Source organism: Dermacentor silvarum, chromosome 11 (assembly GCF_013339745.2).
Source record: "Dermacentor silvarum isolate Dsil-2018 chromosome 11, BIME_Dsil_1.4, whole genome shotgun sequence".
Classification (NCBI taxonomy): Eukaryota; Metazoa; Arthropoda; class Arachnida; order Ixodida; family Ixodidae; genus Dermacentor; species Dermacentor silvarum.
In genome coordinates, this window is record NC_051164.1 from 29,875,073 (window position 1) to 29,901,051 (window position 25,979).

The 25,979-nt window shown below is 48.6% G+C and overlaps 1 protein-coding gene across 2 annotated transcripts; it reads left to right on the plus strand.

The window, feature by feature from the left end:
* The first annotated feature begins 42 nt into the window (after positions 1–42).
* Positions 43–25,343, plus strand: LOC119433490 (alpha-1,3/1,6-mannosyltransferase ALG2). 2 transcript variants are annotated; one of them, XM_037700727.2, is made up of 6 exons: positions 43–164; positions 12,258–12,478; positions 15,320–15,460; positions 18,944–19,133; positions 20,967–21,170; positions 23,164–25,343. In XM_037700727.2, the coding sequence occupies exons 1-6, from the start codon at positions 119–121 to the stop codon at positions 23,664–23,666; spliced, it is 1,305 nt and encodes a 434-aa protein (XP_037556655.1). In that variant the 5' UTR covers positions 43–118; the 3' UTR covers positions 23,667–25,343. The 2 variants fall into 2 exon arrangements, with proteins under 2 accessions (XP_037556655.1, XP_049514589.1); XM_049658632.1 differs by having other exon boundaries at positions 124–219.
* The last annotated feature ends 636 nt before the right edge of the window (positions 25,344–25,979 follow it).

Sequence of the window (25,979 nt, forward strand, 5' to 3'; positions counted from 1 at the left end):
CGCGCACCAAAATATAAGTCCACGTGAGACAACATGGCTGCGTCCACATCATCGCTGATGCAGTAACAGCAGTTCAGTTAGTTTACTGTTATCGACGCTGTTTGTGAGACAGGGAGTGATGCCAGACCGCAGGAAAGGTACCTCAAGAGGTTCAAGCGCTTCAGGTACCAGAATGTCGACTACAAAAATCTGCTATCAGCAAAAACAAATGTGACGGCGGTTTGTTGATGCGTAATTTGACGTGTCGGCTACGACATCCCTTCATGTCTGTGATTTGCGTTTCTGCTTTGCTAACATCGGCATGGCTTGCGATTGAAAGCGTGAAATGCGAAGTTTCACATTGCGTTGGCCGATGAACAATGGGGTGATGTAGCAGGGGTATTTAGCGTTTACCGGGAGATATTCCAATGCTACGGAACGTGCCGGCTCCTCTTGCATGACCGAAAGTAAAAACGCCTCGACCGCAAGTTTCAAGTTTACGTGTACATTAGTGGCACTCTGAGGGAGCGTTTTAATGTAAAACGAGCACATCCAAATGCAGTTAAGAGTTCGCCTGTGTTTGTTATAGTGTTAAACGTACTAGACTTTCGGTCGGTGCAATTGTATCACCGCTATTCGCGATAAGCAGTCCAAGTGCTACGTGGATCATTCTGATACCCTCTGGGAAGCACAGACGTTCACACTTCTGTGTAGAGTCCTCGAGCGCGTTACAAGTAACGATAATAACACCGCAGCTGCTAAGTTCACGGTTACCGGGCTGAATACTGTGTTGCCCAGGCGACCTTGTGGGCTCCACTGCCCGTAAACATTTTTTTCTAAAACCGGCCAGCAGCGCACAAGCAACCAATAGCAGTGCTTCAGGTTCGACCACTGTTTGCACTGGCAGACGGATGTAGCCAGAGTTGTACAGAATTCTACAGCTACTATGTAAAGCTGTTCAACACATTCAAAATTTTGTTTTTCAGATGAACAAAAGACTTTCATTAGGAAAATAACGCATTGCTGTGTGTACTTTCTGACACTGCCTGTCCACAGATAAATAAAATAGCCAGCAATAACCATGGTTAGGTTTAGTGCAAGCATGTGTAAGATCTATCAATATTTCGTCCAGTTACACTTCGAGGCGCAAAAGGTGCACTTGTTCTTACAGTTTATACCAGTGTCATTAAAGACAAGACCAGTTCACCCGTAATACAGTATTGTTACTTTCCTTTCCATAAACCAGCCGTGCAATGAACTGTTTACTAATTGTGCAGTGAGCTTCAAGCACTCGTGTATTATTTTTTGGTTTACAATTCTGTAACTTTAAACTTTTTGTACAGGTATAGCTGAGTTATGCATATACCTTGCGTAAAGGGTTTTTCATGAATATTTTCGCTGACTGTAAAACATAAATTGTACAACTGTAATCAAAAGTATGCTCATTTCTTGCAAAAAGATCTGAATGTCTTGGCCACTGAAACTAACAACTTATGAGTTATGAGTTGTCGATTAAAACTGACTAATGCACTGTGATGTTTGCAATGCTAAGTCCGAACTGCAGCCATCAGTGTCATGCTTATGTGCCAAGGCATCCAGGATTATTTTTTACCAGAACCTTTGGTCTGCATATATTTGATCATGAGTTAACTCTGAAGTGGGCTATGATGTGCAAAATTTCGCGCACAAAAATAAATAAATACATTTTATTCACCTTTTTAGGAAAAATATATAAGTTCAACTTTTCACTCTTAGATTGTTGTTGCTGCTCTTCACTATATTTATTTGGATGAAATTGGAAATGTTGGCAATTATTTCACCACCATGCATCATCTTCGCAAACAATAAATTGTTCGATGATCAAAGGATGGTGGCATGATAAGATCTCAAATGATACTCTTCACTTGTGCTGTTCACGGGGATAACACCAAGGTTGACAGGTGTAATCAACGTTGATAACTTGCGTCTTGCAAGAAAACATTGTCAAGAGAATGTTTTGGCTCCACATTTGCAGGAATCGCTGTGCATGGACACAGAAAAAATGTTGTATTTTAAAGTGAATAGCTTTACCTCTTTTGCCCATTTTCTTTGTTGGTGGTCGGTGGGTGGACTTTCGATAAGACACCGAACTTGAGGGTGCTTCGGCCGCCGCACCGCTGCAGATGGCGAACGCGTTGCGCAATACCGACGCCGACAAAACCCACCAATCGTCCACCGAGGCCTCGGAGGACGAGGACACGGAAATTCGAGACTCGCAAGGACCTCTTCCGGCCGCTGAGGAGAACGAAGAAGACAGTGAGCCATGGATCAATGTTACCAGTCGTGCCCGTCGTCGTCGGCTGCAGACACGCTCGACCACGCCCCAACTATCCCAAACACCACCGAAGCCCGTTCTCCGCCAAAGCCGACCGGTGATGCGCAAGCCCCGACAACCGCCCCTACCTGCCGACGATTACAAGTTGGCGGTTCGTCCACGGAACGGCCTGCAGCTCAACAAGGTGAGCCCAGGGAAGTTAGTAGACGCCATCACAAACGAGGCAAAGCTACAAATCGGCTACACCGGATTCAAAATACGCATCGACGAAGACCAAAACATCCTTGTTCTGAGCACTGCCTCAGAAGCTACGGCCTCAGCACTAAGCAAGATGCAGAAAATTACCATTGGTGCAACAACATATGATATTGCATCATACGGAATATCCCCCGATAACTCGTGCAAAGGGGTGATATACAACATCGATCACGACACCACGCCAGAAATGCTACTTAAACGCATTGAATCTCCCGGATACGAGGCGCTGACATGTAGAAGACTAGGAAACACAACAACCATGGTGATCACATTCCTGGGGAAAACAGTACCATATTACATCGAATTTTCCGGCCTTCTTCTGCGGTGCTACCTCTACAAGAGGACCGTGCCACATTGCCGAACCTGCAACGAGACAGGCCACAGAGAGGACGTCTGCCCGCGTCCCCCCGCCACACCCAAGTGCAGGGAGTGTGGCACTTCGCTAGCAACGGAGCAGCATGAGTGCCACCCTCGGTGCTCTCTGTGCGGCGGGAACCACCCGACGGCAGCCAAAACCTGCCCCAACAGATTCCTGCCACCCGTCAACCGTCGGAAACCGCAGCAGGCCCTGAGAGCAGGCTCCTCGTCTCCGACACCATGTGGCGAGCGTTCAGCTTCCCGCAAGTCGCGATCCCCGAAACGACGCGGAGCTGTCCTGGAGAGGAGCAGTTCCAGGCCGCGTTCCGGTTCCGGTTCTAGGCGCAGGACCTCATCGCGACGACGGACGCCATCCCATGGCAGGACCTCGAGCCGTGGACGTTCCGCAAGTGGCAGGAGGGGAAGCAAGGGAGCAGCGCAGGTCACGCAGCAGGTGAGCTGGGCACAGGTTGTTTCTCCCAAAGCTCGTCCCCCCCTGTTTACACAGAGCTGGCACAGGCACACGCCCACATTAGGCGTCTCACTGAAGAGAACGCAACACTCAAAGCAGAAATCAGTAAAGTACACGCAGAGTTCGTAGCACTTAAAGATGAATTGTTAGGAAGAAATAGTACTACCCCTACACAAAGCACTTCAACCCCACCCCCGGAGAAGCGGAAACGGGAAGAGCAACCAGCGCACACAGTCACTTCAAATCCGACACCGCAACGAGCAACCGCCCAGCCCACCACACCACAGGGAGTCATTCCCATCCAATATGCCACTCCTCAGAAGGTAGAGGAGATAGTAGCAAAGGCCATTCAGAGCCTTCAGACATCCCTACAAGCTACCATGCAACAACAACTCACAGCTATACAACAGTCAGCTGCACAACAACAACAATTCGCAACTCAACAACAACACTCTAACACTGAGATGGCGGAACGCATCATGAGACTAGAGGACCGCATACTAGCACTGGAAGCTCGTCAAAGCCGGCGCCCCAAGAAAGCAGCTCATCAGGCCCTACCAGATTTGCCAGATTCTCTAGGCTCACCAGAACCTCACCTGGTGCGCGCATCACCACCCCTTAATAACCAAGATGGCTCCTCCTCAACATATATGCAGTAAGCGCGGGGGCTCCCCCGGCGAAACCACGGTGTGGCAGTGGAGTTGCCGGGGCTACAAGAACAAGCATGGATCGCTGATGCAATACATCGCCACATCGACAAGACCACCTGAAATCATCGCACTGCAAGAGACGAACACACACGTCCGCCTACCCGGATACGTCACGTATGGCACCGATACGGGTGACAGCCTTCACACCCTGGTCAGTAAGAAGCTAGTGGCCGTTCAACACCATCTCCAACAATCCGAACCGCTTGCCATTCTGCTCGAAATTATCCCGCAGGCAACAAAGAAGAAGGGTCCCATGTTCGTTCTAAACGCCTACTGTCGGCCGAAAAGCACGCCATCGGTCCTCAAACAGGTTTTGGAGCAAGCCACGCACGCAGCAGGCAACCATCCGCTTCTAATAGTGGGCGATTTCAATGCAGCCCACCCCCTCTGGAGTTATACGTACACCAACCCCAGAGGAAACCTGCTTCACAAAGTTATTGAGGACATGGACCTCACACTCGTCAACGATCCAAGGAGTAGCACGAGACTCGGCACAAGTGTTACAAGAGACACGAACCCCGACTTAACCCTCACCAGAAATATCCCCCAAGCTTGCTGGACCAATCTGGCGGAGTACCTAGGCAGCGACCACGCGCTGCTAGCCACCACTCTCCATGGCCTCGAATACAAAGCCAGGATAGGCACTGCTCGCCTCACGGATTGGACCAAGCTGCGGGAGATAAGAGAAGAAAGAGCTACAAACGAACAAAGCCTACAGCTTCAGTCAATTTAGGACTGGATCACTCCGCTTCACCAGGATGTGAAGGCGCATACTAAAATACTTGAAACGTCCACCACCACTCCAAGCATCGACGCTCGCTTGCTCCGCATGTGGGAAGCCCGGCGTAGCCTGCTGAAGCGTTGGAAAAGGCAAAGATTAAATCGCAAGCTCAAGAGGCGAATCGCAATACTCACACAAGAGGCTGCGGAATACGCTAACACACTCTGCCGCGAAAATTGGCTATCCCTCTGCGACAGCTTGAGAGGAAGACTGAGTACTTACAAGACGTGGAAGTTATTGAGGTATTTAATCAACCCGGCCAGCAGCAAAACGGAATCCCACCACAATATGGCCCGAGTAATCCACCAATTTCCAGGAAACGAGGCGGACCTCCTTTTGACTCTCAAAGCCCAGTACTTCCCCACACAGCCATCGGAGCCTCTGCCACCCTACACCGGCACACCAAATGAGCTCCTAGATGAGGACATTCATTTACATGTGTACTGAAGAAGAAGCTCAACATCAAGAAGTGCCGCTTCGCCGCCCGACAGCTAGTCATCCTTGGCCACGTTGTTTCGAAAGATGGTGTGCTTCCAGATCCTACCAAACTCCAAGCAGTCGCCGAATTCGCACGACCAAAGACCACCAAAGAACTCCGCAGCTTCATCGGATTGTGCTCATACTTTCGCCGTTTCATCCGCAACTTCGCCACCATAATAGCGCCTTTGACGCAGCTTCTCGCGGGTAACCACGACCTCTCGGCCTGGTCGCCACTTTGCGATGCCGCATTCACGACGCTGCGTCGTCTTCTAACCTCACCCCCGATTCTCCGTCATTTCGACCCCAGCGCACCGACAGAAATTCACACGGATGCTAGTGGTGTCGGCATTGGCGCTGTTCTTGCGCAACGAAAGACTGGCTTCGATGAATACGTCGTTGCTTACGCCAGCCGCGCTCTGACGAAAGCGGAAGCCAACTATTCCGTTACAGAAAAAGAATGCTTGGCTATCATTTGGGCCATAACTAAATTCCGCCCTTACCTCTACGGCCGCCCATTCGACGTAATAACTGACCATCATGCCCTCTGCTGGCTGTCGTCCTTAAAAGACCCTTCAGGTCGACTCGCTCGATGGGCGCTCCGCCTCCAAGAGTACGACATTCGAGTGCTGTACCGCTCTGGCCGTAAACATACGGACGCGGATGCCCTGTCCCGCTCCCCTATGCCAGGCCAGCCCAATTATTCGAAGGTACCGATATGCGAGTCCTCCCTCACCGCCACGGACATGCTTTCGGAGCAGCAGAAGGATCGATGGATTGTCTCTATGCTGGCTTTTCTGTCCAACCCATCAGCGCCTTCTTCTGACCGTACACTGCGTCGCCAAGCACACCACTTCGCTGTTCGTGACGGACTCCTTTACCGCCGTAACTACCTCTCGGACGGCCGCAAATGGTTACTCGTGGTCCCACGGCATCTACGTTCGGACATATGTGCAGCGTTTCACGATGACCCGCAATGCGCGCATGCAGGAGTACTAAAAACGTACACGCGCCTGCGACTCCGTTATTACTGGCGCGGAATGTACCGATTCGTCCGCCGATATGTGCGCTCCTGCCTCGCTTGCCAACGCCGCAAGAATACCCCTTGTTCCTCAGCTGCCCCATTGCAACCCTTGCCTTGCCCAGGACGCGCCTTTGACCGCGTCGGAGTTGATCTTTACGGGCCCCTGCCGAGTACTTCTGACGGCAACCGCTGGGTGATTGTGGCAATAGACCATCTAACGCGTTACGCGGAAACTTCGCCTCTGCCCAGCGCATCTGCGCGTGATGTTGCATGGTTCCTTCTGCGTAACATCATACTTCGCCATGGAGCCCCCAGAGAATTGCTCAGCGACAGAGGCCGTGTGTTTCTCTCTGAGGTTATAGAAGCCCTACTCAAGGAATGCCACGTAATTCACCGCACCACTACTGCATACCACCCGCAGACTAATGGGATGACTGAGCGCTTTAACCGCACTCTTGGCGACATGTTATCCATGTACGTCGCATCTGACCAGACCAATTGGGACTGCGTTCTACCCTTCGTGACCTATGCTTACAACACCGCCACACAGACCACTACGGGATTTTCCCCGTTCTTTCTTCTTTACGGACGCGAGCCTTCCTGCACAATGGATACCATCCTCCCGTATCGCCCTGACACAACGGAGTCTACTGCCCTGTCCGAAGCTGCTGCACACGCGGAAGAGTGCCGACAGCTCGCCCGCACATTTACTACGGAAGACCAGCAGCGACAGAAGCACCGTTGGGATACTTCCGCCTCTCCTGCACCCTATGCTCCTGACTCACTAGTCTGGCTTTGGGTTCCCGCCACCAGCCCTGGACTTTCAGCGAAACTCGTTTCCAAGTACCAGGGTCCCTACCGTGTGGTCAGTCAAACGTCTCCTGTGAACTACATGATAGAACCCCTTGAGCCACCTTCGGATAAGCGCCGCCGAGGGCGCGAAATCGTGCACGTTCAGCGGCTAAAGCCTTATTTCGACCCCCCTGTGCTCTCCTGCCCGTAGGTCGCCGGGACGGCTCCTTTTCTCCGGGGAGATAATTGTACTGAAGAAGAACGAGCAGTATGCACTGCTTCAAGAAAGACGACGACGACGAGTTGGTCGAAGCCGTGTGCCTGTGTTGCCTGCGCTGTGTAACCTCTCGTTGCAGTGCTCTACGCTCTAATTAATTACACTAGAGTGCCTCTCTACACATGAAGTAACAGCGGCGATAATGGGCTTGAGACGCCACACAGCCCCGGGAATGGACCAAATCACCAATAAGGCACTTGTCAATCTTGACAACCCCTCGCTACTAGAGCTTACCGCTCACCTTAACGAAGTATAGAGGGAAGGAAAACTTCCCGAGGACTGGAAAATGGCCGAGGTTCGTCTGATACCGAAGCCAGGCAAGCCACCAGCCATTGAGAACCTACGACCGATCTCCCTCACTTCGTGTGTAGGAAAGCTCCTAGAGCACATCGTCCTCAACCGGCTACAACCATTCCTGGAGGACTCGGGGAAACTTCCAACAACGATGATAGGATTCCGTCCACACCTCTCAACTCAAGACATCCTACTTCAGCTGAAAGAGGAGGTGATTGTACCAGCGACACGCAACTCCCCCACAGCTATCCTCGCCTTGGATCTTAAAGGGGCGTTCGATAACGTCAAGCATACAGCAATCTTACAGAGGCTAAACACGCTGGGCTGTGGGGCCAGGACGTATTCCTATATCAGAGATTTCCTCTCAGATAGAAAAGCCATTCTAAAGGTCGGGGACCAAGCCACAGACCCCTTTCTACTGGGCGGGCGCGGCACACCACAGGGCGCAGTGTTATCCCCTCTCCTTTTCAATATCGCCCTAATAGGCCTCCCGCCGCTCCTCGATAACATCCCGGGGATCCGGCATGGCCTATATGCAGACGACATTACCATCTGGTCGTCCACGGGGTCCATCGGGGCAATGGAGAGCCGCTTGCAAGAAGCAGCAGACGTGGTGAGCGACTATGCTAAGTCTTGCGGCCTCAACTGCGCCCCCCAAAAGTCAGAACTACTCCTGGTCTCACCGCGAAAGAAGCATGCATCCGACTCGTCCACTATCAAAATACAACTGGAGGGACACACCATCGTTCCGTCTCAGAGCGTAAAGATATTGGGAATGGTTTTCCAGTCGGATCGCACCAACACAATATTAATTAACAAGCTTAAGAATACTACAGCCCAAGTTACCCACATGATCCGGCGAATAACAACCAAGACAAGAGGCATGGGGGAGGCGGACACGCTTCGGCTTGTCCAAGCCTTCGTCGTGTCTCGAATAACTTACGTTATTCCATACGCACTACTGAACGCAACGGAATTCACAAAAATCAACACAATGATCAGAAAGGCATATAAGCAGGCGATGGGCCTGCCGATCAGTACGTCCACAGAACGCCTACTACGACTAGGCGTGCACAACACGGCCGAGGAGCTGATCGAGGCACATTTATCCAGCCAGCGAACAAGGTTGGCTGTTACGGAAGCGGGGAGGTCCATCCTCTTACGCCTGGGGCTATCTGCTCCTCTCAGCCATCCGCCGCCTCAGACTGTTAGCTTACCCCATGCCATCCGGAGCAACATCACCGTACCTCCTCTACCTCGCAACATGCACCCAGTGCACCACGCACAGCGAAGGGAGGCCCGGGCTCGGGCCATACACAAGCGATACGGGACTGTGCCCTCTACAGCCTACACGGATGCGGGGTCTTACCCCAGACGCGCAGCCACAACAGCCACCGTAATCGTCAACAAAAAACATCGGAGCAGCATTTCGCTCACCGGATACAATTCCCTCCAAGCCGAGGAAGCGGCCATAGCCCTCGCGCTTGCCCAAACACAGGTTGAAGTCATAGTTACCGACTCCCAACAGGCGTGCCGCAACTTCGCTAGCGGAAGAATTCATGCCACTACGCTCAAGATAATTAATCAAAAGCCGCCAACCAGATCAGTCATAATCATCTGGGCGCCAGCTCATCACGGCATTCCTGGCAACGAGGTCGCCAACCACGTGGCTCGAGATTTGACCCACCGAGCCGACGCCGAGGAATCTGAACCGGAGCGTATGCACCCTCTAGTCTCATACCAAGACATCACACAACACTACAAGCTAACCCGCAGAACATATGCACCCCCACACAAGTCACTACCTAGAGAGCAGGAGCGATTCCTCCGAGCTCTACAGGTTAACACATTTCCCCACCCAACCAGAAACCACCTCATAGCCCCTACACAATTCTCTCCGCAATGCCGCTTCTGCGCAGAGCCCGGGTCCCTCAGGCACATAGTAGGGGGCTGCAGAGAGGCACCACTCAATCCTCCGAACCCCTACCACACCAACGAGCTTTGGCAGAGAGCCTTGGCCAGCTCCGACCTCGAAGATCAGCAACGGCTGATTGCGAGGGCCCAGGGCGCGGCCCGAGCTCAAGGCATCCTGGAATGAGGATGCCTCTCCAAAGCTGCATTTATACATTAAAGATGTTTATTCTCTCTCTCTCTCTCTCTTTCGATAAGACACCGGTGCAGTGTGTGCCCACTCTGGTGCAGTGGAGTGGTGAGGTGCATTAGTCACCGAACGCCAACTTTTTCACTCTTTGGCACATACAGACTATTGCGTGTGATCTTTGACATGTCTGCAGGTTTAGATGTAGTGGAGTGCTTGGCAAATAAAATGTTTCCTCACTTGCTTGCTAGTTTGCTCGCTAGGGCTATCTGCTTATATTTATAGTCATTGTCGATAGTTTGTGCACAATTTTTATATCAGTGAAGAGTGCGCATTTACAGGTGAGTCCAGGTACTGACACATATCTTTAAAGTTGTAGAAACTCTACCACATGTCTCTCTCACCACGTGAAAGGACAGCACTTAGCAATTATGAATGCTGGGAAAATGCTTGTGAAATATCCTCATGTGATACTAAAGGTGGCCTCAAAATTGTGTACCTTGGTGTTATCAACATTGCAGTCACGTCATGACACAGAGTGCAATTCATGTCGCAGTAAGGCTGGAAATAAGGATGGCACTTCTCATATGTTTCTTCTGACTGCGCTTGCATGTGGCTAACACAGCAGTTGCAGAAATGGGGTGAGCCAATTGAAAAACTGGGCTAGTTAGTGTTCGAGCATCTTGTAATGCTCCGAGTACAATTGAGTAGCACTAATAGCCACGATATGACACTTCAGTTTTGATACCAAAACAGAAGGCAAGGCATTTGTAACGTAACGCGAGTGTACAGTGTAATATAACAAAAGTTATGCTAAGCAAATGCAAAAATGTGCAGTATTGCAGGTGATTGTGCAATACAGACAAAAATACTTCCATGGTAGGTGTGTTCACATCGTGTGGCAGTGCATTACGCTTGGCCACTGTTGTAAAAAAAAAAAAAAAAATGAAAATCGGTATTCTTTTGTTTGGGCAATAGAATGGTTGTGTTGTGTTTTGATCTCTTTCCAGACTTGTTAGATTCCATACGAGCACTGAATTGTAGCTTTTGCTGACTGTGGTCAGTGTTAAATATCATTTCCAAGCTGTGCAATTTTCGCCATGACTTCTAAGCATGAGGTTGCAGGATCAAATCTCGGCCACAGCGGCCGCATTTCAGTCGGGGCGAAATGCAGAAAACACCCATGTACTTAGATTTAGGTACACGTTAAAGAAGCCCAGGTGGTCCAAATTAATCCGGAGTCCCCCACTATGGTGTGCCTCGTAATCAGATGGTGGTTTTGGCATGGTGAAAACCTCACAATCTTTTTTTTTTTTTTTAGTGTAGGGAGATCAGATTGATTTCTTAGATTGGTCACCGATATTTACTGGTGGTAGGAGCCATATATGAAATGAGCTTTATTTAGCGTGCTTTCCAGGCGAGCAATATTCATTTGTGAGTCGGGGGTTTCACGCGATGTCAGCATGGGTTATTTGAGCATGGTTATTTGAGCATGGGTTACAGGATGCGTGGTTACTAAGGACGTATATGCCACCAATTTCATTTGGTAGTGCATTGTTTTAGGCAGTGCTTCAGTAGCCAGAGTCATTTTAGTGCAGCAAAAGTTATATTTTTAAATGTGATAGTCATATTTCATTGCACTTGAGATAGTTGCACCAGGATGCTTATGTTGTTATGCCCCTTTAATTGAGGCATTGCTGATTACATAAGCATGCACCAGTGGGGTTTTCCTTTCTTGTGAGTGTCATCTGGGGCACATTTCGAAACGTTAAGACTCATTTTGCCATGTTTGGCACCAATTGCTAATTACTTGTAAAGATTATGGTATGGTATGCATACCTGCCAACCTGTGAAGTTTAAAATTTGTACAAGTCTATTGACACAACATTAAAGCAAGAGAGAGTAGGGGAGTTGGGTTGCATGCATTTTGATAATGCTTGCCCTTAGCACATGTCTTTTCAGGAATACATGTGCACTTTATTGAAGGTGATTTAATTTTTTAGCTTAAAGATGTCGCTCATAAGCAGCAACAAACTTGGCGCAACAAACAGTGACAAGCAGCGCATTGCTTTCAGATTACCGTGACTTTTTCAGCAACGGCTTCGGGAACCTGTCTGCCATGTAATTTTAGAGGGGTACTAGCTCGAAACAAGCGCCCCTCTTGTGTCCTTTTACCATAAGAACACTTCCAACAAAACGTTTGGGCAACAACCAGCGAAACCGTTCTGCAAACAGAACTTTTTTTTTTTTTTCATAAAACTTGATGCAGAATCGTAAAATGAGCGAAATTCGTAAACTTCACGGAAAATTTGAGAGACTTGGCAGATGCGGTTATTGTGTGCAGTCGTGGTAGCGAGCACGATAGTGCACTCGTGGTGTGGCAGTCGTGGCGTGACATGGAGTGGCGCCCGTGTGTTTGTGCAGCCGATACCGGCGGCCATCAGCGCTCTTCCATGGCAGGCGGCGGAGACAGTGCAGAGCAGCAGGTGTGCCTGGTGCATCTCGACCTCGGCGTCGGCGGAGCCGAGCGGCTGATGGTGGACGTGGGCCTGGCGCTGCGGTCCAAGGGAAACCCCGTCCACATTGTCACCACGCACCACGACCCGAACCACTGCTTTCCCGAGACGCTCGGTGACCAGTTCAAGGTTGTCGTCACTCTTTTGATGCTCTGCGTTTAGGGCATTTCTGCACGCTGTGTGCTGGAAGGGGCTTTTTTCCAAAGTGCCGCAAATTTCATTTCCAAGTAACGCATTCATCATCATCATCATCAGCCTATGTTTGTGTCTACTGCAGGACGACGGCCTCTCCCTGTGATCTCCAATTACCCCTGTCTTGCGCTAGCTGATGCCAACTTGCGCCTGCATATTTCCCAACTTCATCACCTCACCTAGTTTTCTGCTGTCCTCGACTGCGCCTCCCTTCTCTTGGTATCCATTCCGTAACCCTAATGCCCACCGGTTATCCATCCTACGCATTACATGGCCTGTTCAGCTCCATGCCTTTTTCTCTTAATGTCAGTTGGAATATCTGCTATGCCCGTTTGCTCTCTGATCCACACCACTCCCTTCCTGTCTCTTAATGTTAGTAACACATTAGCTGGCTCTAAACTCAATTGCTATTCATTGGCACTGTACTGCTGAACGTTTTATAAGTTTCGTAATCTCGATATAGAACAAAAATTAAGACATGCTTATTTATAATTTCATTAGGGCGATTAGTGCTCCTCAGGCAATGTGGCCTCTACGTTGCCAATGTCACTGTCACTTGAACACGCCTCGTAATCAACATCAAAGTCCTCTGAATAAGTGTTCATAATAAGTTTTCGAATCACTGCATCATTTTTTTTATGTGCGGGCTTTTTGCACTGCTCCGCCATGTTGAGAAACGAGAGACGAGCAACACTGACAGTCTATAAGCTTTGTCGTGCCATCTGTCGTACAAGAACAAAATCTGGTGTGCAATTTTAGTTTAACCAACTTCAATGTAAGGTGGTACGACTAGTCTTCAGGTGTCTCACATTCGCGAATCATCTGGAGAAAGGCAGTGAACTTGTGGAAAGTGTGACACAGCTTTATTCGAGCACGCCCAGCGGTGTGCATCGCCACGTAGACAACCGCATTTGGGCACTGCACTTAAAGGCTTAAACCCAGACACCACTGAAGTACATGGAACTGCTGGCCGGAACAATGTTTCTATCTCCGAGGGCATTCTTGTGTGGCAACATTTATTGTTTTCTTTACTTGCATTAGATAGCACTGTCAAACTTCTTTATAAAAAGTCATATCTGGAACGAAAATAGCTTCGTTCTTTATAAAATTCATTTGCAAGCGTGTATTTGTCACATGCTGATATTGGTGAGAAACATTCTAGATGGACTTTGATATATCTGATAATTTTTTCTTTCTTTGTTATATCAAAATTATTCCTTGTGTCTGTGTTGTCAAGGTTAGTTTTCTGTAAATATGAAGTTATCAATCAGTATATAATGAACGTATCCCAAAAGTTTCTTTACATTTGTTATAGGTGAGTATGGGTATGTTGAATTACCGGACGTATTGAACTGCGATTTTCAGCACACAAGCCTGTTTGTTATAACAAGCTTCAACTGTGTTTCGGCTACCAGCAGTTCCCGTGCCTCTTGTGGCAGAGGGGTCCAGTCTTTCTAAGGCATAGGGGAAAAGGAAACTGGGATGTTGCTACGACTTAGGGTGTTAGGGAAATGGAGTGCATTGTGCCCATTCCCAGCGAGTGCATAGCGTGTTGGCGTATTGACAAGTATTGAAATGGCGGATCTCTAAAAGAAGCCAAATGCAGGCCTAGTGGCACCTGTCAAGTTCCTTTCCTTAACTAGCAACAATGGTTTGAGCTGGTATGGGTGCATGGCTTGTGGTGCAAGGCGTAGAGCTTTCGACAGTTACTTAACCAGAGGGAGCTGTGGTGCTGCGATCGTTCAGATATCACGAGAATGATGGTTAGTACATGAATTCGTCTGATCTTCATGCTTGTGGCTTAAAAGGACGCTTAAAAGTACCGTCTGAAGTGAACCGAAGTAACACTGAGTATTCAGAGGCATCAGTTGACCTGCAGCTCAATTTCTGCAGATGTCTTTTCTTGCCACTGTACCAGACAGAATCGGTTAAAAAAACATCGCATCCACAAATGTGGAACACCGTGACTGCAGGGGTTGGACAAATCGATGTATAAAACACAAGTGCAAAGTTAAGCTAGCTTTTGGGTGACATTCTGAAAAAAAAATGAACAATGCAGCAACAGGGCTAATGAAAAACAAAACAACAGAGGCACTAGCTGGATTACTCACAGGATGGACTTATGTACATACATGGCGGAAGGATATCAGATCATAAAGAACGAAAGAAGAGCCAGCCAGCAGTAGTCGTGAAGCCAAGTGCAGTTTATCGGATGGATAAAAGTACCAAGAAAACTAGGAAAACAGACAACAGTCTTAGACAGCTGCCAAGCAAAAAAAGACAACAGCAACAAACATAAGTAAATGTGACAGTGATAACAAGGATGTGGCAGGTGACAAGACTTGGGACAGAAAAAAAAAAATCTAGCTGGCGAAATATGTAATCTTCTTGTCCAATAGTACTAATAAAACTGAAGGTGTGCTGACGCACGCAGAAGCTCTTTTTTGACGGTGTACGCCTCCTCCACGGTATTTGCTTAGTGCACAGGCCCGATGAAACAGATGTGAACATCCACACATGTTCCAGTGCAAGGCCAAAGCACTGCTTAGTGTTCCTTTTAATGAGTTTGTATGTTCACGCAATCTCTCACTTGAACACCTTCCGGTTTGACCTATGTTTGCTACCCAATGCTGGATGAACTGCCGTACTTCCTGCTTCTGTAGACATTGGCACCAAAGCTGCCTCTAGTAAGTTTCGTAGGAGTCACTATTGGTGGGAGATATTTGTGAGCGTGAAGTGTGTAGTCGCAGCGTGCATTAGTGACTGGCTGTCTTCCAGGTGGTGGTGGTGGGTGACTGGCTGCCCCGGTCGATACTGGGACGTTTCTACGCTCTGTGCTCGTACTTGCGTATGATGGTGGCTGCCCTCTACGTGGTTTGGTTCAGCGACATTCAGCCCGACGTCATCATATGTGACCAGGTGAGGACTGCACAATCAAATTCTATAGCAGTTATGGCTGAACAGAATGAAAAGAGAATGGTAACGACACTTCTTATACGTAATTTATTGGGCTGCACGTTGCTGTGGAACTCACTCTGGCAGGTGTTTTCTGAATTAGTCACGCCTGCTCATATGTACAAGTGAATGTGAAGATATAATAACGCCAGTCAAAAAAAAGAATTGTTTGCATTTATTTCTCCCATTCTCTTTGAATGTATGCTTCAGTGCTATTGTGGTCGGGCACTTAGCACAATGGATGACAGGAAATAACAGTTTGTTCAAGTTGCTCTGAACATGCCCTTCGTTCTAGCTCAACAGCGACTATCCAAAGTCTCCACATTCCTGTGTGTCATCTGCATGTTGGTTTTTAGCCTGGTTACGCACCTGTATGTCTTGCACTTGTTAAACATTCTGTATTTGGTAGATGGCTTGGCCATTAATTTAAGCAAGAAATTTTTGCAGGTGATGTGAACCACGTGTCATCCAAGTTCTTGTACAGTTTTACATGTCTGTCTATGGTCAGCAGAGTGCACCATTAAATTCTACAAATTGGACACCTGCATCAGATATGCCAAAATTCATTTTTGCTTGACTCCAAGCCATCTCACCAACTTCTTGCAGTGTCGTGAGAGCTACTGGAAAAGAGGACTGAAAGAAAGGCTCTTCCTTTGTCCAGCTCTGATCGCTGTCTGTGCAACGTGGACTGTATGGAAGGTTCACGGAAGATCACCTGTGCACAGCGGGCGAGCCCTCCTCTTGTCTCTGGCACACACAGCTGGCTCTTGTTGCTGATTGGCTAGCACGAGCCTTAGCCTTCACTGCACTGCGTGGAGTTGATGAGACAGAGTATGGTGACTTGTCGCGATGGCTCAGTAGCTATAGCACACCGCTGCTGACAGAAGGTCGCAGGTTCGATTCTCAGCCGTGGTGGCTTCATTAGGATGGGGATGGAATGCAAAATTCTTGTGTGTCATCCTTTCAGTGCACGTCAAAGAATCCCCAGTCGTCAAAATTAGTCTGCAGTCCTCTACTATGGCGTGCCTCATGAACCCACTGTGAAGTTCCGGGCCATTAAACCCCGCAATTTAATTTGATTACTTTAAGGGAGTGTAGTGCATAATGGACCTTTGTGGATAACACTTAGTGCACAATAGTCGTAAAAGATACAAACTGATTATTCTAACTGTAGCAGTTTGCATGGCAGGCAGTTGAGTGCGATTAAGTGTCACCGTTAGGTTGGCTGCAGCAACCTTACCCGCCGTGGTTGCTCAGTGGCTATGGTGTTGGGCTGCTGAGCACGAGGTCGCGGGATCGAATCCCGGCCACGGCGGCCGCGTTTAGATGGGGGCAAAATGCGAAAACACCCGTGTACTTAGATTTAGGTGCACGTTAAAGAACCCCAGGTGGTCCAAATTTCCGGAGTCCCCCACTACGGCGTGCCTCATAATCAGAACTGGTTTTGGCACGTAAAACCCCATAATTTAATTTTTTTTGGCTGCAGCAACCATAACTTGAAACGTTGCTGCTTCAGCTCAGTAAATGTGGCCAGTCTCTTCGCTGGCAGGCTTGCACACTAAGGAATGAGCAAGGTGCACCACGATAACACTTAAAGATTGTGTCTAAAAATCACACATTCATTGATGCATGTGCATTTATTTAGTTCACACGACATGATTCGTCCTACTTTAAGCCATGGAGGAAGGACTAGGAGAGAGCATCACATGACAATTTTGAAGCCTAGTGATAAAAAATATGAAGAAAAAGCTGATGGGAAATAGGCCCAAACCATGTGATAGGCAAGCGGTCATTTCTAACTGCCGATCATGCAGAGAGTACCTTGGAGAGTGAGTGGTAAGGGCAGATTGTGACGAGGGCATCACCAAGAGCTACCATGAACCAAACACTGCCTTGAAAGGTCTGGCAATCATGTAGGGCTGATTTCGCGAGAGCCAACTTGCAGGTGGGCCCCGGTGAGCTGGAGGGGCACCATACGAGGAGGTTGCCTTGCAGAGGCTAGCTTCCTGACTGCATGCTCCGTCCTAGAGTTTTTTTTCTTTTTAGTACTTTAAGCACAATTCCCAAGTTTCCTTTGTAGCTTCTCGCTAATCGCAGATAGATCAGTTTTTACTTTTCATGAATCTTCCTCTACTTTTCGAAAAAGTCCCGTGTTCAATCCCTGGATCAAGGGAAATATTTCTTCAACCGTAAAGCTTTCTGCAGGGAGGAAGGAAAGAACTAGGAGGGACCATTGGTGCAACACAGTTGAAGCCAAGTGAGTCAGCTCAACATGTGACTATGTTGTGGTGACTTTTAGCATCCTGCACTGCCGCCCTCGGCGCACGCTATTCCGAAAATACAACGGGTGAGACAGCAAAGTGTGGGTTCCACGTTGCAAAGGTGATGATAAATGTACAGTCTGTTTTACACTTAGGGGAAATCTCGGAGTGCATAGCATCGCGATGCGGCGAGCGCTGGAGTCGGGTGCCGGAAACAGCTCGCGCAGGCGCAGACGGTCAAGGCACGTTATCTCAAAATGGGAGGAGGGGGGTGGGGGGGCGTTGACTGCTACGGCGGCGTGCGCTGGCCGCATCAGTGGGAAGCGTGCTACATGTCAAGGGCAGTTCATTGTTACTGCGGGCACTGAGCCGGTAATGTTAACTAAACGTGCGCACATTTTTGTGTCTCCTTGTCGCCGCGTATTACAGTAGCACACGCAGTGAAGAAATATGCGTGCACGCACTCAGTACCTCGGCCTTTCGAAAGAACAAAGGAAGCGTGCTGTCAAAAGAAGTGTGTAGAACCCCATTTTTGCCAATGAAGGCTCAGACATTGGCGTCGCACAACGTTTAGTTAACATTATCAGCTCAGTGCCCGCAGTAACGATGAACTACACTTGACAGTAGCACGCTTCCCGATGATGCGGCCAGCGTGCGCTGCCGTAGCATTCGACACGGTTCAAGATAACGCGCCTCAACCGTGTGCGCCTGCGTGAGCTCGCGAGCTGCTTCCGGCAGCCGACTCCAGCGCTCGCCGCATCGCGATGCAATGCGCTCCGAGATTTCCCCTAAGTGTGAAACAGACTGTACATGTTGCAGTGTAAGTGACTGAAGTTGCGCAACCAGGAGAAAATGGTGCACAGAGCGGTTGGAAAAGCACCCGGACAAGTGTGTGTCGATTAGAACCTACAGTGAACCAAGCACATTGGAACAAGTCCGCCGAGAGTCACGCGTTGTGCCGGCTTTCTGAGAGAGAAAAAGCGAAGGGAATGGCTGCACAGAGAGTTGGCTTGCGATGACTGGCTGCATGACGTAATGCTCCCTCCGAGATTGCTTCCATGGCTCCATGGCTTTCGGAGACAACTGTATGAGCTTCGTTTGTAGTTTCATGTTCATGGTACTCTTGGCTGGATGGCCATTTTTCCTCTTTCACCAATAAAGTCGTGCCTTTCATCCTCCCGCGCAGGTGTCCGTGTGCGTGCCTATTCTCCGGCTGTGTCGCAATGCCCGGGTCGTGTTCTATTGCCACTTCCCCGACCTGATGCTTTCGAAACCAGGTGGCCTGCTGAAGCGAATCTACCGGTGGCCAATCAATGCACTCGAGCAGTGGAGCACGGGGTTTGCAGATTCTGTGCTCGTCAACAGCCACTTCACTGGTGAGCGCCTGCACTGTAGTGCAGCGGATAAGCCACTGTGCATTGACCAGGAATAGTGCATGTGTCTTATAAGAACCATGCTATAAAAACAGCTTATCTATGCTTTTATTACGATAGAAAATATACGGGCATAGTGCGGCATCGGCATCAAGTCCTGCTTTTGTGTGTGTGGTGTGTACCAGCTGTCCCAATTAAATGTTGCCAAGAATTTAAAAATAATGGAGGACTTCGCATGATCAGCTATCACTGTATGTCAATGTGCGTTTTCAAGCTAGTCATGTATTTGGCAAGTATAATTAATGATGTTGGCAAACTTTTTATTAACCATTTGATAAAGCATTAATGCAAGAGTTGCGTAGGAAGTCGAGAAATGATCAGTAGCAGCGTTTAAGGCATCCTAAGCCTTGTGTGATCATTTTCGCCAAAGGGAAAAAAAAAAGCATGTCAAATTTAAGAAATGCCATGTGACAACACATTTGCATGCCAGCGATAGCAGTGGTCTGGGCACAAGTTCGCTCAATAAAGAGTTACATTCTTGACTCACAATATTGATAGTTGTGATGGCAAAGAATTCACATGACAATGGGCAAAAGCAGGAAAAATAAGGTCATCTAAGAGGCTTGATTTTTTTCATTAGTAAAAAAAGTCGCAATTTTGCACGAAAGCGAAGCATCGATTGAGATAGCAAATTAGTAGACAGCTATACAAAGTAATCATTATAGTTTTATCAGCCATGTAAACTTGTAAACATTCGCTAACTAAATTAACAGGCATGGTGTCATGTACGCACTAGCAAACATGAACACATCTCACGCTATGACCACACACTTGATGGTGCACACTTGCTGTCAAAACGCTGCAGTGAGAAAGTGTGGCAGCAGCAGCGAGTAAATTGACCTTCATGCTGCCTCTCGCAACGAAGCGAACTAAGTGATGAGAACACAGCGTGCACGAAGCCATCAGCACTCTGTCCCCATCGCAGATCACTTTCAACATACGCAGCTGTTGGCGGAGTAGAACGTCCCTCCCTCACCTACCCCGGTGCCTTGTGCGCGACTAAAGATGGTGCGCTTCCTCCCCACTTTCCTCCCTTGCGCGCGCGAGATTGAGCCACCATCGTCTGCTCACCCTCGCATAATTTCACTCGCATATATAGCATACCGCGCAGCGACGATGTTATCGCCCTTAGACTTTATACGGAACATCACGGTGATGACAACGGCAGAAATGTTCTTGGAGTGTTCATATAATGGCTATCGCAATGAAAGGATGTTCCGCACCTGCCGCCTTGGCCATGAATGGCACTGGCTGACACTCCCTGGGCTAATCTGCTGCCTTGGCATGGGCGTTGTATGTTGCGCTGGTCTGAGTGGGAGTGGACAGTAAACGCACAGCTATCTTATGTATAACTCAGTGCTTATAACGCCGATGGTCTCCTGTTGGTTTTATGTCGTGCGCCATCGAGGTGTGACACCTCCAACACCACTAGCGGCGCTTCTCATGTCGCCAGCGTTGCGAGACGCCTGGTAGATGCCGCGGCGCTGTTTCTTCTGCCCAGCAGCAGTTGCTTTGCACGCTGCGCCGTGCCACGTCACATCCACGTACAGTTAAAATACCATTCAATGAGTTAAAACACAACGCTAAACCCTCCTATTGCTGTTAATGCTTTACCCTTCAGGCAAAACTGCCAGATTTCTTTATTTTCACATTTCAAGTTAGTGTGACTAGCTATCTAATGTCCCTTGAGCTTTTTCCGTTGTCATTGTCTATTTCCATGTATGGTTATGACAATATACAGTAACACCAGGCGGGTGTTTGTGCTGTGGCTTGCAGGGCGGGTGTTCCGAGAAGTGTTCCCCCGGCTGGCCGACGTGCAGCTGCGCGTCCTCTACCCGGCGGCGAGCCTCTCGGCCGTGGAGCGCCCCCTGGAGGGAACTCTGGCGGAACTGGGCATCGACAAGCCCCAGGGGGCTCTCTTCCTCTCGCTGAATCGTTTCGAGCGAAAGAAGAACCTTGCCTTGGCATTACGCGCTGTCGGTGAGTGCAGCTTTTTAGCACATCAGCACACACTGTGGGGTTGTTTGATTATTCTGAATCAGTTCGTCCTATTCTATGTGATTCATCATGGCCTAATACACGTAATAGTTGTTCCAAACACCTCTAAACTGATACTTGATCAACTCGACAACCGAGCAGGCACTGCCACACAGGCAGCTTGAATGGCCATTGAGTCTGTAATCAGAGCTCTGAGTCGACGGAGTTTCATGGAACCAAATCTCTAAAGCCTTCAAGCCGCAACCACATGCATGCATTTTTTGAGCAGCAAGCAACAGCAACGAGTGACAAGATTGGCCGTTGCAGGGGGCGGCCCATCACCGTCACTTTTCGCGTTGCCGGTTTCTTGCTTGCCGGGAAATTTCGCTAGTCGCCTAGTAGTCCGTGCAGCAGCTTCCGGCGACAGGCACTAGCAACCTGGCAGCACCCAGGCCGCCCCCTTCAATTTGAATTCGCTCTTGCTACTAGCACTCAGACATGGCAGCAAGGAATAAATGCTCAAATCAGCCTTCACTTAGTCTCATCTCAAACAATTGGAACAAAAAATTTGGATTATTTCGTCGTTTCTTGCCCTTTTTTTTTCTTTTTAAATGTCAGATGTTTTTTTTTTCTTATTTTCCTTTTTTTTCTTCTTTTTAAAGCTGTAGACCTAGGATGCCAGCGAAAGCTGCTGAAGTGTTTTAATTTGTACGTGCCAGATTGCACCACAGCATTTAACGCTGGTTAGTACTGGAGGTTGGTGTAATCTCGAGTTTCGGAGACGCATTGAAGCAAGAGGCAGACGAAGCATTTGCTCCCTGCTGCCACCTCTTTTCATAGTGACACTATTATCCGTGGGGTTGGAGTGGACGCAAAAATGTGGCTGACTTCGCTTCGTACCGCCGATGTGAAGATATCATCAGCACGGCGTGAAACCGTATTGTTTCATCGCCGACTCTCAAATTCACCGAAATAAATTTTTTTTCTCATTCAGCTGTGCTTTTTTCACATTGCCTGATAATTCTGAAAATTTTACAGCCTCTTCCGTGTAAGAAACATTAATCGGCGACTGCAACGAAATTTCAATATTGCCAATTTTACCAACTTCGTTATATCGAGGTTTAACTGTATATATAATCAAGTAAAATTAAGGTATTTTGTGAAGATAACGTGTCACGAATATATGCTTAAGTCAATGACCGATATTCTGGACGGCCGATTTTTCGGACATGCCTGATAATTCGGATACCTTCTCGGCACTGCCTCGGTACCCCATAGAGTCAGTGTTTATACATCTGAAAAGGTCTGAAACATCTGAAATTTCGGACGCAAAAACCCTTCGCCGTCCAATTTTCCAGACTTTTTGCCATGACTGCAGGTTCGAAACGGCGTTCTTTGGCGAAACTTCGGCGTCCAAGCTTCTTGCTGTTCGGTGCCGTGTTTTTCGTTAAAACAATTCGCCGCCGTTAGCAATGGTGCCAACTCCGCCTTTGCAATCCTCACCAATGGCTTTGAAGCTATAGGAAAGCACGACGCATTGCATAATGGCAGTTCCCGAGTGTCAGCTTCGCCTAAATACAACAGTGTTACGTGGTGAAGCATACGCGAAGTGTTGCGGTGAAGCATACCAAGAGTGGGAAGGGGCAGTTATGATGGGACATAATATGTATTCTTTAATTACACATGTGTGCACCCGCTGTCTCCTGCCACAGTACGAGCACCGATACGCCTAATAAGCATACTGGCAGGCCTTCAGAGCTATTTCGGACATGCCTGTCGCGATCTGAGCCCCTGGGGGCAGTAAAAGCCATGCATTTGTTTTTTCGGACTGCCCAATTTTCCGGACGTTTTCGCGGGCCCCTAAGGAGTAAAAAAAATCGGATGCTGACTGTATTGGATATAGCAAAAACATTCTGGATTGAAAGCAATTTCGTTATAACCAGGTTTGACTGTATAGTACACCATTACTCAAAGAAATTTTGTAAAATTGTTGCAGAGCTGGCCTCGCGCGAGATTCCGGTGCACCTGATCATGGCCGGCGGCTACGACCCCGAGTGCCGCGAGAATGTCGAGCACTGGGACGAGCTCGCGTCCCTCGCCGAGCAGCTGGGCGTGCAGCAGCGGGTCAGCTTCGTGCGGTCGCCCAGCGAGTCGGCGAAGCTGCTCCTGCTGCACGCGTGCCGTGCCGTGGTCTACACGCCGGCCAACGAGCACTTCGGCATCGTGCCCGTCGAGGCCATGTGCATGCGGCGCGCCGTGGTGGCCTGCAACAGCGGCGGACCCACCGAGACTGTGGTGCACGGCGAGACGGGCCTGCTGTGCGACCCGACGCCCGAGGCGTTCGCCGCCGCCCTCGTGCGGTTGGCGCGAGACCGCAGCCTGACGCAGGAGATGGGCGAGCGCGGCCGGGAGCGCGCCGAGCAGCTATTCTCTTGGCAGCGTTTCGTGCGCGAGGTGCACGAGGTGGCCTTCGAGGACAGCAAGGACAAGCATCGGTAACGACCGACCCCCGTGCGTCACACTTCTTGTCCCGGCGTTCTGAGTGTTCATTGGTGTTCTTGAGTAACGGCTGTAACGTGGCAGATAAAACGGCACCGAAGGGCTACTCGATAAAGCAGGGAAATCGCGTCCGCTTTGTAGAAACAGATGTCGTTTCCAACTAAGTGTGGTTTTTTTCGCCCACCATTTGAAAGCCACCTTGACTCTTTTCTCCTAATTCTTATTACAGACTGTAACTTGCACTGCAGACCATGGTTGTTTCACAGCATATCAACCGTGGAAATTGACTCAGCAGTCCTGCCTACTCTTTTTGTCTGCATATAACGCTGTTACGTTTTCAGTCTAATATTAAGCGTTTGGGTAAGATCAGTGCCCACTGAAATAAGCCCAAGCGAAAGAACAATTTTGTCTAAGTGCAACTTGTAGCTCCTAGTCAGCACTAGTGCACAGTCCTCAAGTTTTCCTGTCCTTTAGGGCCGTTTTATCTCCTTCCATATGATTGTGATACAACCAGCCCAAAACGTTTATTCCTTGGTTGTTGTAGATACCTTTCATAATTGCAGAGCTGGTTTGCTGAGGCCGTATCCTAGATTGGTCACTCTAGATTGACCCATCAAAGTACGGCTTCAGTTCATGGAACGACAAATTCAGCAAACAACGACAGGATAGGAATGGGGAGAATATGCCTGCCCGTAAGCATTGCCACTTCTGCTGACAAAAAAAAGGGGGGGGGGGGGGGGGGGAAAAGTGCCTACAAAAGAAAAGTTGTTTCTAGCTTAAAAAAAAGGGGGGGGGGGGGACATGGTGACTTTGCTTGTGCACTTGAATTTCTATGTATGTTATTTATCAACACATTGATTAAACATTCATTTGCTAGTCAGAAGTGAGTGTTTTTTTTTTTCTGTTGGCCTCGTCCGTGTTGCCCACTGAATTTGTTGCATCGTGAAATCTCTTGGCTTTGGGTCAGCATAACCCTAAAACGGAGGCTTACTACTTGGTGCCTTGTTCACTAAAAAACGAAAAAGTTCCTTTTAAGCATTCCCCTTTGAGCCGCATATAGGTTCAGTTTTGAGCCACTTTTGTAATTGATGCAACTCTTTACTAGAGAGCTTCTGGAAGTTTCTTGTATTGCCTTGTCTACGAATGCATTACTTGTCTTTTAATTGCTCAGAGGATTTGAATGTGCTCTAAAAGCATTTTGTGGTGGGCTGAATCGATCATAGTGGCTGGCCGGGGGCCTTGCAACCAACGATGGACTGCATTTTATGGTACTATACTGCCAAGAAATCCGACAGCCATAAAGTGGAAAAAAAAAGTGCCGCAGGTGGCTTATATTCAGGTGCAGAAACAAAACATTAACAATTAGCTCATTCATTCCTTCTGTGTGCTGCCGTGCTGGTGTGCCCAAGTGAGAGAGTGTATAGAGTGTTATTTAAATGTGCCGATTGTTGTGAGCCGACCAAACAGTGTTTCGTTTCTCCGTGCTTTCAAATTGAGGGTTTTTACGGCCATCTTCATTCTTTGCCACGAGTTTTGCGCTCACAAGTGTGCTCACATCATATCTTCTTAGCTTGGTGCCTTGTGTGTGGCATGCAAAAGGCCTCGTGCGAGCCGGTGCTTTATATGTACAGGATGAAAGGCAGTGAAAGACTTAATAAAGTGTTGTTATGCCACTTCGCCTGTTCTTTTTTCTTATTTTGTGTGTGTGTGTGTGTGTTATCGGAATCAAAAGAATTGATGTGAACACTACATTGTTTATGTCTTGGCATTTCAGTGTCAGTTTGGCCTGTGAATCTGCTTTCGTTGTGTTTGTACCATCATGAAAGCGATATAACCTTTGCCTTCTATCAAGACCATCACCTTGGATACCATCATTCCGTCGGGAGGCTGGTGGATCCTGCGGCATGTCCGCACATTGCAGGCTTTTCCATTTGGCAAATGGTTAACCAACAGTCATAACTGAAGCTGAAGGCTTAATCGAGTTGTGCAAGCCAAAACAGCCACTGTTGAGGACTGTAGGTGGCGAGATTCCCGACTGCCGCGCCACCTGTACAAAGCATGGTAAATTGGGAATGGGAGACACCGTCCTGTTCTGTGCAGGCTGATATGAGCTGATGCTGCTGTTTAATCACATGTTTTAACTCCGCACTGTATATTGGAATCGGCAACTATCAGCGGCATCCCGTATTGAGGAGTGCAAGCGCTTGCAGCCCACAGCATACTGTTCGTTATACATGCGAATACTAGTGGTACATGACACTGCACCTTTTGCTTGACGCAGTCTATGCTTTTTGTTGCCTTCTTGTTTAATAA

Excerpts from the sequence above, each read along its gene's own strand:
- LOC119433490 (XM_037700727.2), top strand. The coding sequence starts at position 119 with ATGCCAGACCGCAGGAAAGGTACCTCAAGAGGTTCAAGCGCTTCAG. Across the intron at positions 165-12,257 it reads AAGAGGTTCAAGCGCTTCAG|CCGATACCGGCGGCCATCAG; the intron begins GTACCAGAATGT and ends GTGTTTGTGCAG. Across the intron at positions 21,171-23,163 it reads CTTGGCATTACGCGCTGTCG|AGCTGGCCTCGCGCGAGATT; the intron begins GTGAGTGCAGCT and ends AAATTGTTGCAG.